The 16,131-nt window shown below is 35.0% G+C and overlaps 1 protein-coding gene across 1 annotated transcript in view; it reads right to left on the bottom strand.

Annotated features, from left to right (window-relative positions):
- Positions 1-17: 17 nt before the first annotated feature.
- Positions 18-16,131, bottom strand: part of Atx-1 (Ataxin 1) — a 28,800-nt gene continuing 12,686 nt past the window's right edge. The window contains exons 2-4 of the mRNA XM_053750238.2: positions 5,275-5,690; positions 4,822-5,055; positions 18-4,493 (exon numbers count right to left, since the gene is read on the bottom strand). Coding sequence (XP_053606213.1) covers positions 4,203-4,493; positions 4,822-5,055; positions 5,275-5,682 — 933 coding nt within the window. The 5' untranslated portion in view covers positions 5,683-5,690 and the 3' untranslated portion in view covers positions 18-4,202. The remainder of the gene's footprint in view (positions 4,494-4,821; positions 5,056-5,274; positions 5,691-16,131) is intronic.

Raw genomic sequence — 16,131 nt, 5'->3', positions numbered from 1 at the left:
AAAATAAAACAAACTGATAGCAAATATTCATTATACATATTTCATCTTCTTTTTACAAACAGTTAACTTATTTTAACATATCTCGATCTATAACATTTTCCATTTACATTAAATCTGAAATAGTACTCATTCCGCTATACAATAAAATATACAATATATATTTGCCATATTTGTCATATAATTATATAACAATTTTATATTTATCTATGAATTAAATGACACAATATTTCCTGTTATCTACTTAACCAATTCTACATTTTGAAAACAGTATTTTGGAAGTGTGAAAATATTTCATATTTATACACGCAATTATTTAAAATTAATTTTATTTCATTTCACTGTTTCCAACATGTTTTTAGGAATATGTGTTTGCTATAATATCTTAATCAATTAGATTGATATTATCAGATGTACGTACTAAAAAAATATATTATCATAAACGTTGAATTATTAGGGATCTATGTGTTGATGTCAATGGCACAATGTGTTTGTGTCTTAGTTGTCACCTTAGTATTTCTAGTAAGAACATGGTACTGTCTACAAAACCATTAATGGCCAGTGAGTTGGCAACATCAAAAAATAATTGCCAGCTGCCAGATAACGTGCAATGGCAGTTTTTAAAAAGACATAGAAAACTAAAGACGATGAGCCAGCGCAGCCAAATAAAATAGATACGTTTCCATACAACTTCCCGGCCTATCAAAGAGGCAGAATAGACGTTGTAAAATCGGGTACCTACACAATGAGGGACAAAAGACATTGGCCCTCTGTCTCGTTTCTTGTATTTTTTTGTTTGATCGAAACGAAAGATATAAATAAAATGAATAAAACGATGTCTGTAGTTTTCTCTGTCTACAGTTTTAAATCTGTGTTTTCCGGTCCCTGTCATATGCAGCATAAATCTAGTTAGTGACTGCGTATGAAAGCATGTATGTTTTAAAAAATAAAAATATCTATTGGTGAATTGAAATTCAACAATATTCTAATTTGCCAAGAAATCGCCAACAGCTTTATTACTTCTTTTTCTTTGGCAACTCAAATTAGCAAAGTATTTTAAAATTTTATAGTCAATACTTGTCATACTACATTCTAGACAGATACAGATTAGTTTTCGTTACTAACAAATTATTTGGCAGTTGACATGTAATAGTGAACAATATATTTAACAACATTTATATTTGTATTTGCATTTGCATTCATGCACACAATATTTTTGATTACTGCTAATTCGTCAAACACTGCAAAATTTTGACAGATTAAGAAAATAATAACCTTACACTTTTATAGTAAAACTGTAAATGACGATATCTTTAAAATCTATTGCATAAAGTAATCGTTATGACTGGAAATACAATCGTCAGACACTCATAACATTGCATTGTATAGAATGGAAAATTTACTCAACAATAAAAGAAATCGGAAATATTATGCCAGTCTTTTGTGTTAAAATGTTTTTATGTATAATGTTTTCTATAAAAACCATAGTTATGGAAATCGTGAGCTTTAAAAACTCTGTATGTTAATGAATTTATAAATGTTTATGATAATACCATTGTATTTACGTTTAGTTAAAATAGGTAATTGACTGGCATTGTATGCGAGACGCGGAAGAACGACGATTTGTACCAATGTCAGAATTGGTAAATATGAAAATGCATATACATGGTATTGTCTAGATAATCTGTTCTCGATAAATCGATCTCGGGTATGTATGAACTCCCCCATAAAGATCTAGCACCTGTCATCGGAATTAAATTAATACTTTCTGTTTTTGAATTTGGGAAATAATACTTTTTTTTACAAATTTTGTACTAAACGATGTCCAGCAACGTTTCAGCGGAGCCTTGCAGGATATGTCACGAAACGAGCGTTACAATATAAATGCTCCTATCTCATAATAATATCTTCAAAGAAACTACTATCCCACAACATTCAGTAAAGCGTCCCAGTCTTTTTAAAAGTTTATTTTCATCAAATTGAGATCTTGATTAGACTTGATTGCGACCGGCCCGCGCGGGCCCCTAGTCTTAAAGTTTGTGAGGTAGGCTTAGTCATGATCTAATGAAAGCGCCTTGTTAGAAAATACCGATTAATAAAATGAGATCTTTCATTATAATTACAAATAATATAAGACGATAAAACTAATTACATATACATTATACAACAAATTATTAAACTTTTGTACAACACCATCCGCCGTCGTTGAGGTGTTCGTGTTCCAGTGGTCAGTAAAATATAATAGAATACGGTACAATGAAATTAACTGCAAACCCAACGGTGCGTTTCCCTTGGTTTGTTGCTGTATGTATCGCGCTAGCGCCGATATTTGGCAAGTTCACTACTCTACTAGTCGCTACGAATTATGGCATTTTCCTATTAAAACTCATTTCGAAGGTGGCGTAACGGGATGAGTGCTTTCTACCGCGTTTAATTTTCGCAGCAGGAAGCAGCCAACCAATCACATTGCGGTGTTTCACGTCACAGTGCAACACTGTAATTGGTTAGCTGTGTGTGGCTGCGTAAAGGCAATTTATTTTGACGCACTACGCCATTGGAGTGCAATGTAAAGTTCACAAAAAACCGATGAGATACAAAAATACAATACAATTTGACTGAAATAGCAGCTCATCACAAACATGTGACAAAAATCCACATTATGCTACCTTCGATTACACAACATAGAGAAGTAGACAAACAACAATAATTTTAAACTGATGTAGGATTTATAACATTTTTAGTCCAGATGATTATACATAAGAGAAATTTGATTAAATACCAAACGTAGAACAAATTATAAACATAGTTACTTATTTATGGTATACAAAATTAATTTGATTTCTGATATGGCCATGCTTTCCGTTAAATAACGATATATGTATATTAATCACAGACGCTACTTGTTTATATTTGTTTCAAGTTTCGGTTCCAGCCAGCGAAATATTTCTGAGTATACAACATTTCTTAGCAATACGCACTTATTCTAAAACATATATATTTCCTTTATTCAAGCAGTACCTCATACCTACTCTGACCAATAACTACAAAATATCACAGACTGTGTGTTTATTATGTATACATCTTCTCATAGAAAATTTATGTGTATCACACATGGACGTCAAGAACCAATAGAGATGACATCTATTAAGTATGATCATTATACATATTTCATTTTACAATATATATTTATATGTTAATTATCAACATTTATATTACAAGATTAAGTTATTTGTCAGAAGAATTTGCCACTTTAATTCAGCGAATTATCACTTGTCATAACTATTTGGAGGACTTTGATGATTTGATTACGATAATCGCGTGACGGTTGCCAATGGCGGTCGATACGGGGATATGTCTGCAGTCACAACCATCGGGTAGAGTGCCATGACAGGACTGCTCGGAAAACTGGGATCTAGCAGCCGAACGTTACAGTATTAAATTAATAGCGCCCAATTTAGCTCGCAAGACCCCTGACCAGACAACGCGAACGGAATCAGTCGAGACTTGCGCACACGTACCCACTGCTACTATCTACATCTAACATTCATTGTACCTTTAACATTTTGTCTAATATTCATCGCCACGTATCTGGCAATTTAAATCTCAGTGGTTATCACAATACCTAACCTATTATAAGATCTGTTACAAATTTACACATTGTTATTTTGTGCATATTTGAAGTTTTACTCCATGTTCAGAATGTACGTTAGTTTCCATACAGTGCTTGCCTGCACTTTTAGATATCCCTCTGATTAACCAAGTGTCAATGATAACGACTACGCTCGCTCCTAGAGCTACGTAAGCACGATAATAACTACAGTTTTGTGACACACAATTTAGTCATGGAGTGTAACGTTTAACTTGAACTAAGTTACATACATATTTACAAACATCGTACACGAACGCGTACAGAAGCACCCGACATTAAAAAGCACCTAGAGTTCCCGAATAGAATATCATAAGCGTACGATTGGACTGCCGATCACTGCTGAAGCCGTGCATATCGCGTGACTGCACGCTTCACTCACTGGGCATGTTGCATCTGTAATAGGTAATCAACGCTTAAGTATTACGCAGTATCGGCTGGCTGGTCACATACGTTTCTCAAAGATCGTAACTAAAAAGAGTCTGAAAAGAGTCTTTGCAACGAAGACGATCACAACACATTCAAGAGTTTTCCAAGCACGACGACGATGGTTTTATATTCAGCGTTTCTTTTGGGGCGGATGGTCGTCTTGGCAGACGTCGGAGGCTGACCACCGTCGCTTGCGGGCGTCTTCTTTGACGCTGAGGTTCTCTGGATGTGTCTGCGGGGGTGCGGTAGCGGGATGCGGCGCGGGCGCGTGCTTGCGCGGCACCAGCGACACGCACACGTCCCCCACCTGCAGCCGCTGCACGCGCAGGCCGTACCGCGCCAGCGTGCGCTCCGGCTTGCACGACGCCCAACCTCGACCGTACACGAAGAACGGATGCTCTACAGTCGACTCTAGTTCAACCTGAAATTTTTTAATTCTTATATAACGTACATTTTACTCATGACGTGTTGGTGTATTTCTCAGACGTCTCTCGCTTGGATTTATTAGTTTCTCATATTGAACTAGAAGCATTATTTCTATGCCGTCAATCATCTATTGCGCACCGGACTCCAGTGCGGAGATGCAATAGTTGGTGAGACAGACAGAGATGGGATTACGCCAATTTCTTCCCAAATAGCGTATTCATTATAAAGCTTTCATTTGGTATCCTGGGAAAGTACTGGACATAAATATACACTGAACATGAAGTTGTCTACTATACTTTATTGTAAGAACTAAATCAATTTACCTGTGACCGATTTCTATCATAAGTGAGCGTCAAAGCAAGTTTTTCGCCCCGCTCGTCGATCCTCAAGAGCGTGCATTGAGTGAGCGCCAAGTCTCCGTTCCTCTCCGCACTGGACACAAAGTCTTCTATGCGCATCTCCTCGACGCGCCGCAGCGAGCCGTCTTCTAGTCTGATCAGAGCTCCGCGGCAGAAGTACGGCGCGGGGGCACCTCGCTCCGGCGACAGGGGAGAAGCCTGGAATGTATCGATTTATTCAAATTAGTTTTCCTATTGTTGTTTTATTAATCTATATATGCTCAGCTTGTCTGTATCTGCTTAGGTAGTTGTATATTAGTTTATCTTGGTTGCATATTTATGCTTATTAAGCTGGTGGTTATGGTGCTTTGCCTGCTTGTGTTCGCTAAATGATTCTGATAAACACAATCGCTAATAAACTATAAATATAATAATTACCTCTCGGGGAGGAGGTATGGGCGTTGGTGCCGTCACCGGCGGCGAATGCGGCGCCGGCGCCGGTGGGACAAAGCCTGATGTAGGCCGCGGCCGGATCGGGTAGTTGATGGATGTCGGCGGCGGCTGCGGCGGCACGCGGCTCCGAGGATACAGGTATGACGCGTACGGCGCCGGGTGCGACAGGAATGACGCGTATGCCCCGGGGACCGCTGCGAACGAAGGCGCGGGGCTCGGCGGCGCGGGCATTGCGTCTCGCGGCCGGCGCGGCGCGTAACGGGCATAGGGCCGCGGCGGCGGCGCGAGGAACTCGGGCGCCATGCCCGTTGGTGGCTGGGGCGGGTACAGGTGACTGAGCCCAAGCTGCCCCAGTTGGGGCAGCGCCTCGCCGGGCAGGCTCGCCGAGATCATCGGACGCGCTGTAACAAGGGAAACGTTTACATTAAAAATAGAAAACAATAAAATATGGGATTAAATACTTTGTATCACTGTGTCTAATTATACTTATGTAGGCGATACGATATAACTATTAACTAATTAATATAATTAACGAGACTCAAATTATCTTGCCTCGTTTACTCGTATGTATGTTACTCTAAATGACGGCATATCATAACTAATGTCAGGCCTCGATAGTCTATCGTTATCGACAAAGTTATATTCGGCGAATCGTCCATAAATAACTACAGGGTGTAAGTGTGAACGCTACGTATAAATAGAATAGATTCATCTGTTTCTAGATCGCTTGGTCGGATAGTGATATTCTCTACTAAATACCCTACTCATTGACCAAACCATTGATATGCCATACATCGATATACAGTAGCTCTTGTTCATGTGATCCCACATCTGTATTAAATTGCTCACAGTTTAGCACACAGAGATAAGGATGTAGAACAGAGAACGTCAACGTTATAAATAGGTTTTATTCTAAGACATAATAGTTTAGTAATTCAGTTTATAGTTTCACAAGTTGTTTTGTGTCGTGTTCATGTATCGTTTTAGACACTTAGAGAGGAAAGCTAGCGTAATATAGTTCTATATAACTTAATTATTCAATAAGAATAAAAATGTACATTTTTTCCATTACGGCGCCTAACAAGATCTACTACTTACTTAGTTCTCTTAATAATTATTTTCCAAATCGAATCAACGTTTCAGCCATCTTTGGTCCAAGTCTGTCTAGCACATTAAGAAGGTTATCTATCAAAATACTTGGTTGGTTTTTATATATAACTATATTATCTTATTTACACGACTTGCGAGACGTGATTCTTTAATTACTTCATTTTAAAAGATTGCTTATTTTTGACACGAAGAAAAAGTCGTATGCGTCGAGATTCCTGCGTCTCGACGGTAATTGGTAGAACAAAGAATGGAAGGGCCGCACCTGCGCAAACAATACGCTTTTGTCGAGTTAGCGAAGGGATGAACGCCCGGTTTACATGCCTCTGTAGTCTCCACAATATAATAAAGTTTACCACACTTATTGTTGCTATTGCTTTGCTATCAAGTTGGGATTTCTTTCCACTTTCTTGTCATAAGTCTTCTATTTCTTACGAACTATTGTATTCAACGAGAAATCCTATATTACTTTTTTTATAAAGCTGAATAAATAGAGTATTTACGTCTCGATTACCACTAGTTATTATAACTCTAGCTAGCCTTTAAAATGAATAGGCAGCTAATAAAGTTAGTAAAAAGACCGTTTAGTGAAACTGGTATCAGTATTACACAAGAGTAAGCTTTCTCGACGACAACTCACGACCTGCCTGGCCTTGCCATGCCATCGCTTTAACGTTTTTATGAAGAAAAATACATTGATTTCTCTACGATTTCGTGTAGAATCACAATAAGGCTTGCTATAGAAGTAGAAAACTTTACCACGTGATGTTTCAGTAACCTATTTTATCAATTTTGTCTTTATATCATTTTGTGTTGTATTGCTCAAGATTTATGAAATGCAAATGATATTGTTATAAAATTGTGGTCATTTATTTTAGTAAATCAAAATTTTGTGCATTGTATTTTGATGTGCCTAAAGACTGTGACTCACCCTCACTCCATAACAAATAGAAAAAGATGGTGTTTAATGACTAAGCCTTTAAAAATGCAAACCAATTAGCCAGTCCTCTGAACGTCCTATTTACAGGTTTTATTTTTACTAAAACTCGTGTATGTTAGAAACAATAAATAAATATTGTAATAATACATAAATTAATAATATATTAATTGTAATGTCATTAATTCGGACTGATCGCATTGTGTAATTATATTTTAAAGTAGTTGTTATGACTGGTGATACATTTGCCGCGAGTTTTGTGAGCGATCAGTCCTCGATGGTTTAAAAAAGAGAGGAGAATAAACGCTGTTGAAATGTAAGTACGTTTTATTATTTAATTTATCTCTATTATAATGAATAATTGTTTATCATCAGTTATTCATTATACACTCGATATTAGAAAATTCAAGTAAATGTATATTTCACTTCTGTAACGCGGGAATAGTTGACAATTTCAAATATGCCTAATGAACCTTTAAATTTATTTGCCATGTTCCCGGCTATCCTACATGTAGGTATTGCACAAAAACCAATTTAAAACCACACGATTTGAATTAGAGATATAATATAATGTATGTATATGATTGAAAATTCTATTAGAGGGACCGTGTTCCCTTGTTACGATAATGACTCGCTAAATTTCGTGAAACTAATTTACCTTTGTTTAATCTTAGATGGATACCATGTAATTTATGTGTCTCCACCTGATAATAGTAGTTGAAAATACACTACAGTTATTATTGTTAACGTAAAATTTGAAAGTAAATGTTATATATAACTCACTGAAACTGACGCGAAAAAGTCTTAAAACAAATGCGTAAAGATAAAGACATTCATTTAAATACATAGCGTTCTAATTTTGAAAGCAGTATGCTGAGAACTGTCTGCCGGTCGTACGAGCGTAGGCGCAAGCTGCAAGGCCGCAAGTTCGCCGGCCGCGGCGTAAAAAAACATCGCAATGAATGGCAGACATACCGACCGTCGAAATAGAGAATGCTAAACTAAATTCGCTAGCGAATCTGCGGAAGTCGTGGTTACATCACGAGGCTGCGGAGTGATGAATACATAGATATGAAGCTTTCAACTGACAACAAATTACACTTCATCTCACAACTCTGCTAATGCTTTATTATAATATATAATAATATTCATATCTGATGAAACATGTAAACGTGCTTTACCGACATATGAAATAGTACAAAAATAGAATTCTAAATACGTTTGACTTCCATAATCTTCGTTGTTCCTTGACACTGCGTCTGCGCTGCCATTACTGACAAAAATGGCCGCCGAGTAACGTTGAACCTAAACTATGCCGTCGCTAATTACTTGTTTATAACTTCGCACTCGTGTGCATGCTTCCAGCCTCGGTATAGGCCAGATACGCGTATTTTTGTAAGCTGCCAATTTAAATTCAGACTTATTTTTTGGTGCCAAAAGATAGATAGAGGGATAAAGTTAGACGGAAAATGCACAGACATAAAATGTCACTTGATTGGTTAGGAAAAAGTAGTTATATATTTGTATTTTTAAAAATCACTATATTATGTCTTTTAGAAGAGTCCGTCCATCCATATTTACATAGTATAATGCAGAGCTCATTGAAGACATCTAAATATGATCGGGAGTAAAGTTAATTCAAAACTTTGTACACATAATTGCGTAAAACAAAACGGGCCAGTATATTCCATTACGATAATACAGCTGAGCAGAGCGTGGCGGGCGGGCGCCGCCCTATCGACCGCCGCCCGCCCGTAACCCACTTCCGGCGCCCGTGACCTTGCCGCCGCCATTCACGCTGCGTCTTACAGCCATCGCCATAACCCCCCTTCTGCCGCCCAGCGACCCCCCACGCCCCTTGCTCGCCCATGCCAACCAGCACAGTTTAATCACAACTCAAATCAGATACTTTTCCCTAAATGTCAGAAACAAAACTTGTACCATAATGATGTAGTAGATGTCGCTATTTCCGAATTAAAAGAGCATTTTAACAATTACTTCATTTAAAAAATCGTATGAATCATAAATTGTTCAGTTCTTGAAATACCACATACTTTTACACAGTAAACATCATTTAAAAGTGCCAGGATTTGTTTCATTGTGTTCGCATGACCAAAGTTCGAAAATGGATGTTGCCTATCTACGCAATGCAATATAGAATTTGAATGGTTATTACGGTGTAGTTAACATTACTTGTAAGTAGGTATCGATTATAAACATTTGCGTACGTAGGCGCTAAAAATAAAAAATATCTGGTAATCTAATGTTCAAAATAAATAAAAAGACCTAACAATTTGCTTCACACAAGGATCAAAATAAATTTGTAGTTCCTAATCCTATTTAGCAATGTCGATGATGTAAATGCCATAGATATTTCCTCAAGTTGCCGTGATAAATTCGATAATTATTGTAATAATATGTAAATTGTTGTTCTTTACGCCAACACTGGTAATGTATGATTGAGTGGTTTAGTAGACAATGATATAATTTTTTTCTTAGCATTACATCAACGAAGTATTATAAATGTTATACAAGTTCGTTGCATTACATTGAGATAATTAAAATTGAAAACGCAAAACCATGTACAAAAAAAAATTAAACATTTATCATCTCAACTCACTAAAACATCAAACGTTATGTTTGGGGAGTCGAAACCAGCTTGTAAATTTATGCATAGTACTAGAGAGTGTGGGAGTTGTTTTATGGAGTTTGGCTAACAACAGAAATGACCTTTAAATTGATGAATTTGCTTATTTAGGCAGCTGTTATTGTATCCATATAGGGCGTAGGGTATTATTGCTCCGAATTGGGAAAAAAAGAAACATATTGAAAATAGAAGAGGGAAAATGCTAGGACACTTGATACGACACGATGTCTTCTTCAGAATTATTATAAAAGGAAAGGTGGAAGGAACAAGGGGCCCAGGAACACCAAACAAATTAAAGTAGAAGTGGGTATCGTGTCGTATCAAGAAGTGAAGGAGTTGGCTTTGGACAGAGAACAATGGAAGGAACTCCACCGACATGAGCCTCGCTCTTTAATTGCATGATGATGATGATGATGAATATGCTCAGTACCTACGTGGAACACAACTTTTAAAGCATTACAATTGACTTTGACTTTCTATTTCGATTTGTGCAAAGATGTATAAATAAATAATAAATAATTCAGTTGTCTATCAGCACATTTAAAATTAATTATGTATTACATCAGGCGCTGATGTGTATTTAGGTTTCTTTGTTGAAATTACTTCAGTGATTTATTCATAATATTTCCCATGGTTAAGAAATAAATATATTATTGTTTATTTATCTTCCTACTTACCTCCCTATTATTATTTAGCTGAAATATATGTAATTTTCTGCCTCAAATATTTGTTAATAGTTAAATAGCGTGGTAATGCGTGATATTGTGAATACTTTCACACGGAAAGCACGCTACTTAGATAAAATAACTTACCGAATGCATTCTATATAACTTATATGAATTAATTGAACATTGTTTATCATTTTGACTAAATATACAAATCAATTTATTCAAACCAAAAAGCAAATGCCATATTCACAAAAAAGCAGAAATAAATAAATCAAAAGTACTTATACAAATGAGTTAGTTTGTGGTATTTACCGGCAATATCCAATATGGGGGCTAATCTTTTAATATTCCATATTTTTTATATTTTTGCATCAGAAACCTAGTAACCCAGCTTAGTAAAAATATTACAATATTATATTTAGTATTCATTATTGCATGTTTTTGTGTAACAAATGTAAGTTTATATAACTTATTTCATGAATAATATCGTGTTGAGTGTTCCCGATGGGTTTCATGTCAACATTAGCGGTAATTAAATGAATTGTAGGTAGTATATGTAGAGTATAACTACCAATGCAATGACTGTCATAATACATTACACACTTTATGTGTGGACAAATAAAATTAACTTGTGTCAAATGTTGTTTCTTATAAATGGTGGATGATTTTGTGTATTAAGTTTTTGAAGAATGCATGTCTATCAAATTTATCTTTTAAATCATCGAATAAATAATAATAATATAAATAAATACAAATTGTATTTGCAGTGCTTTGGATATATTTCCTTGCGCAAAGATCACACCTGTCCACTCCAGATGTCGGGCAGTGCATAGTTAGGTCTAATTATGGATGACGGTCTTCCACGTTTAAGCGCTCCTGGTAATTGTAAATATTTATGTATATATTGTCAGTAATTCAGTAAAGTATATGTACCTAACGGATATCCGTTGTTTGATAATGGGTATACTCAATACTTTTTTATTATTTGGCTTAAAATTAAAGTAACACTGTCATCATCATCATTTCATAAATTCAGTTTATTTGTCATATGAAATATCATCAGGTTACAAATATGTACTTATATTCAGTTATACGGTCATGCATAAATAATTTAATCTTAACGTATATTGTTAGTACTATACCTATTACTCGGATACTTGATTATTATGACATCTATTAGTAATATTAATTTAAAGTTAAACAAAGGGCGTATTTTTCTTTCCTCATTAATGATTTTCGAAACTGCATGAGATTTGCCGATAATATTCATAAATGGAAGCTGTTATTGTGCGGTTGGTACCTAATCTGCAGGTCAATAGGCTTGGTTTAACGCCCTGCGGGTGCAACGACCTCATAAACCAACTCCATTACACCACATTGTGTGTAGTTAGCATCAGAACTCGCAAATTACCTGACCATGGTTTGTGAGATTCAGATTATATGGAACCTAATACAGGACATAATACCATTACCACCATCGTTCAAATTGGATAAGCGTGAGTGACGTCACTTATATTAAGTACTGAAGCGTATTTTCCGCTATCTATTTACGTTTAGTGTAGTATCGTTTAAATAATTTGCTCTAGGATTATATAATTTCTAAATAAGTTCAAAAGAAGTCATAAATTAAGAACATCCTGAAAACATAATTCTATTCTTAATTTCTAATTTACTTCTTTCAATTAACAAGTATAAGCTTTTTGCAGGATATTACTTACTTTAATCATAGAGAAAATAAACTTATTTAATTTATGTAAAGATACTTCCAAGCTATTGGTACATTTGATTCATTAGATGTCATGTCACCAAGAACGAATCATCACAACACTCAATTTATCAACACAAAAATAGAATATAAACTTCCATTGTACGTTATACACAATTATCCAACTACAATGTTGAAGGCGGTTGCGACTCATGTCTTGAATGAACGGTCGCAGTCACGCTAGTTACGTAAAGCCCAGTTTCCACCAGCCTACTTGTCTGCAGTAAAAACTACTGACGCGGTAATTACATTATTTGCATTGCAGTGAAGCTAATTATAATATTAACTTGCTTCAATATCGAGAAACCAGTTATTTATTATTTAAAAGACACTAAACATGTTCGTTTTGATAACACGCTAACAATTGTATATAGGTAAAATATATTAAAACCTAGGTACGTAGTTAAAATTTAAGGTAGATTAGGAACGTCTTCAAATCATTATGTCATCTTTGACACTGTTTTTCTTATAAACATTAAAGGTAGTCTGGCTAAAATTTTCATAATTTTTATATTTATCCTTAACAGTTTTCTTTAAATGTTATCTCTACTAAGTACTCTATAAAAATATAAACAACTTCCAAAGAATCTTAAGATATAGATATGTTACGAAGGAGACAAATTAAAGTTGTCATTGAGCTATTCTTAGCCATTTTGTCTACATTATTGATTTCAGCCAATGAAACTGCGTTTAATTGGTTAGTTTTGAGGTTAAATCCTAGGATCATTAAAACCGCGTTTAATCGATCAATTTGGAGTCCGACAACAGTTTTATTGAGCGGATCACGCAATGGCCGAGGCAAACAACCGCCTACACGGCTATGATGGCGTGGACACGATCTTGAATAACTACACATACGGCGATGTAACATATAGGTATGAACTAATATGTTTTAACGATAGATAAAGTGTTTATTATGTTTTAAAAATCCTACCTTAGCCTTTATAAACCAAACGTTAAAGAAAATATGAAAGCGAGTAACAAATTCGTTTTTACAAAGATTTGAGGAATAGTCGTTACGAATATTAACCTAGCAATAAAACCTAGTATTTTCACAAAGATGGTATCATATCTACTAACTACTATCGGGTTTTTCCGTATCAAATTATGCAAAACGGATGTGTTGTGTTGTGAGTGACTCTTGCAGTTTAGCTAATACACGAGATTGTTCAAATGTTGTCATTTAAAGTGGTTATGCTATTATTGTTTTGGCCTATTCCAAAAATCCTAGAAATGAATTTTTCCAACTATCGTTTTCGTGTGCTGGCAGGGGATATCTGTACGGTTTATTTAAGTACATAAATTAATTGTTTCATTAAATGCTTTCTGACAACATTTCTAGGATAAATCTCACCAAAATTAATTAATCGATAAATTTATGTACCTTGAATTCCTTGAAATTAATTTTGGTAAGATCCTACAAATATGTTTTACAAAGTAAGGTGATATATTGAACAAACTTTGAAGATCTCATGTTATTATTGTGTCGAAACATAATCATAAGCAAAGTCGTAGTCTAGGCACTAAGGTTTACATGGAGATTTACAGGCGGTTTAAGGCTTCAGGTGTAAGTTCTATGTGGTGTAGTAGAGACAGGAGACTGTGTATTTGTATGAATATTAGCAAGTTATTTCTATAAAATACAGAACTTATTTTCGTATGGCAGTCCATACGAAAAGTAAACGTGGGTATCTGGTATTTTTCCAAATTGTGTAATATTCGCCTTGTTTCCTAATATATGAGTCTTTTCTTTGTGGTGACAAACTATACAATTGCGATATTTTTCCAGAAAAATAAATATATAGGTCTAGTTGATGATTTCGTTCGAGCAGTAGTGACTGTTTGGTTAGTTGGCCGCATTAGCCTTTGTTTGTTTCCAGTTGGTTGGTTTAGCTCAAAGTTTACTGGACGGAGTCCATTGTTAGTGGCGAGCTAGTAAAACATACCATAGAATTGCCTAGTTTGCAAAATAAAATTTAGCTAGTTTTTTGTGTGTGAGTAAACTTCTCGACTGTGATTCTTAGCGCTAGCGGATGGCTACATCAAAATTTAAATGTTTAATAACGTAATCGTATGTAGTCAAAATAACCATAGAATTTCCAGTCATTGACCATTTGGATCGAAGTAATAGTTACAGAAAATACGGCGTTTCACGACTGAAACCATACAAAATCATCGATTTATTTAACACAATACAATTTGTGCAAAAGAAAGTTGTTTGGAGCAAAATTTCACGGCTTATTAGAAATTCTAAGGAACTATTGGGTGGCGATAACAATTGTAGTGCTACATTAACATTAATTTAAGGGTTCAGTGACCGTTGACCGAGTAATTATTAGCTAATATTTGATGCACTTAATTGCATTGAGCCGACACTGTAATGCGTGATGGGCGTTTTTCAATTAATATGTCAATTTGTAATCGTTCTACACGTGTCGTCATAATTTTTTGTTTAGGTGGTTGAAAATTTCTAGTATGTGACGCGAATGGGTAAAGTGTAAAATCATTACACGTTGTTCAGGCATGTTCGTTAGTAAGATTCAATCACTCAAATCGGCGAATGAATGATTATGAATTCAATGACTACATACTAACATGTTATTAAAATTTGAACACCTATCTATCCGCAATCCAGCTGTTAAAGTCAGTATTATTTTCAAAGACGATATCTTTCTTAGGATTTCTAGGAAATGTTATCCGTTAACTGGTGCTGAAGAATTAAGTACTTACTAGAAATGTAATAAACAAAAAGGATATGTGCGGATGTAGCCGGTGTCAAGCCGCCTACGTCGCTAACAACTTTTTACTGCATCGTAGTCGAGCTGCAATATACCTATATACTTTTAACTAACATTTAAGTAAACGCTTATTATTTAAATAAATATCAAATATTTTCTTGTCTTCGTTTGATGAAAGTTTTTTTTTAAAGGTTGTTTTTAGCACAACAATTTATGATTAAAATTACTTGTATTATCCTACCTACATCAACGTATTAATTAATTTACTAAAATTTATTAATTTACTAAAATTGTTTCGAATAGTCTTAAATGAATATTCCGTTTAAAAATCTATATAATCTACTTTATTATTAAACTTAATTGAAGAACTTAGAAAGCTAAAAATAAAAAGGGATTCCGGATTCCTGGTCAAACCTTCGGATTAAACGGCAAATGGCAAAAAGAGTGGTGCTATCAAAGTTACGTAAATAAGAAAAATAAAATAAAGATAAATAAATGCCGATGTTATTTCGGCTTCTGTCCCTGGGTCTACATTTAGCGGAAAGTCGAAAGCAGGTCGTTACATTTTTAAAATATTCCTCTTCTGTTGTTAGGTAATATTTATACTTGAAACATTTTAATACGCCACCGCGGCTGCTACATTAGTTATTTTTAGAAAACAATAATTTCGGTCTGTTGCACTACCTGTTTGATAATATGGGCATCAAATAAAATTTAGATTATGGATACAAAAATATCTATCAACTCATATTAACTCAACTACGTTTATAAATTTATATTCATAAAGCGATTTATTAGTTAATTTATACATAACCTTGATCATTGACTTAGTCATTTTCCTGAAAAAACACACACACACACACAATAAAAACGCGTGGACACGTATGTATGATTATATTTTTGCAAGTTTCGTTCAAAGGATGGAGTAGCATTATAAAGAGTCGCGGTTAAAATTTCTGAAAGTTTTATCCTTATATGTA

This window comes from Plodia interpunctella, chromosome 10, assembly GCF_027563975.2.
Source record: "Plodia interpunctella isolate USDA-ARS_2022_Savannah chromosome 10, ilPloInte3.2, whole genome shotgun sequence".
Classification (NCBI taxonomy): domain Eukaryota; kingdom Metazoa; phylum Arthropoda; class Insecta; order Lepidoptera; family Pyralidae; genus Plodia; species Plodia interpunctella.
This window is presented reverse-complemented; position numbering and strand designations above follow the sequence as displayed.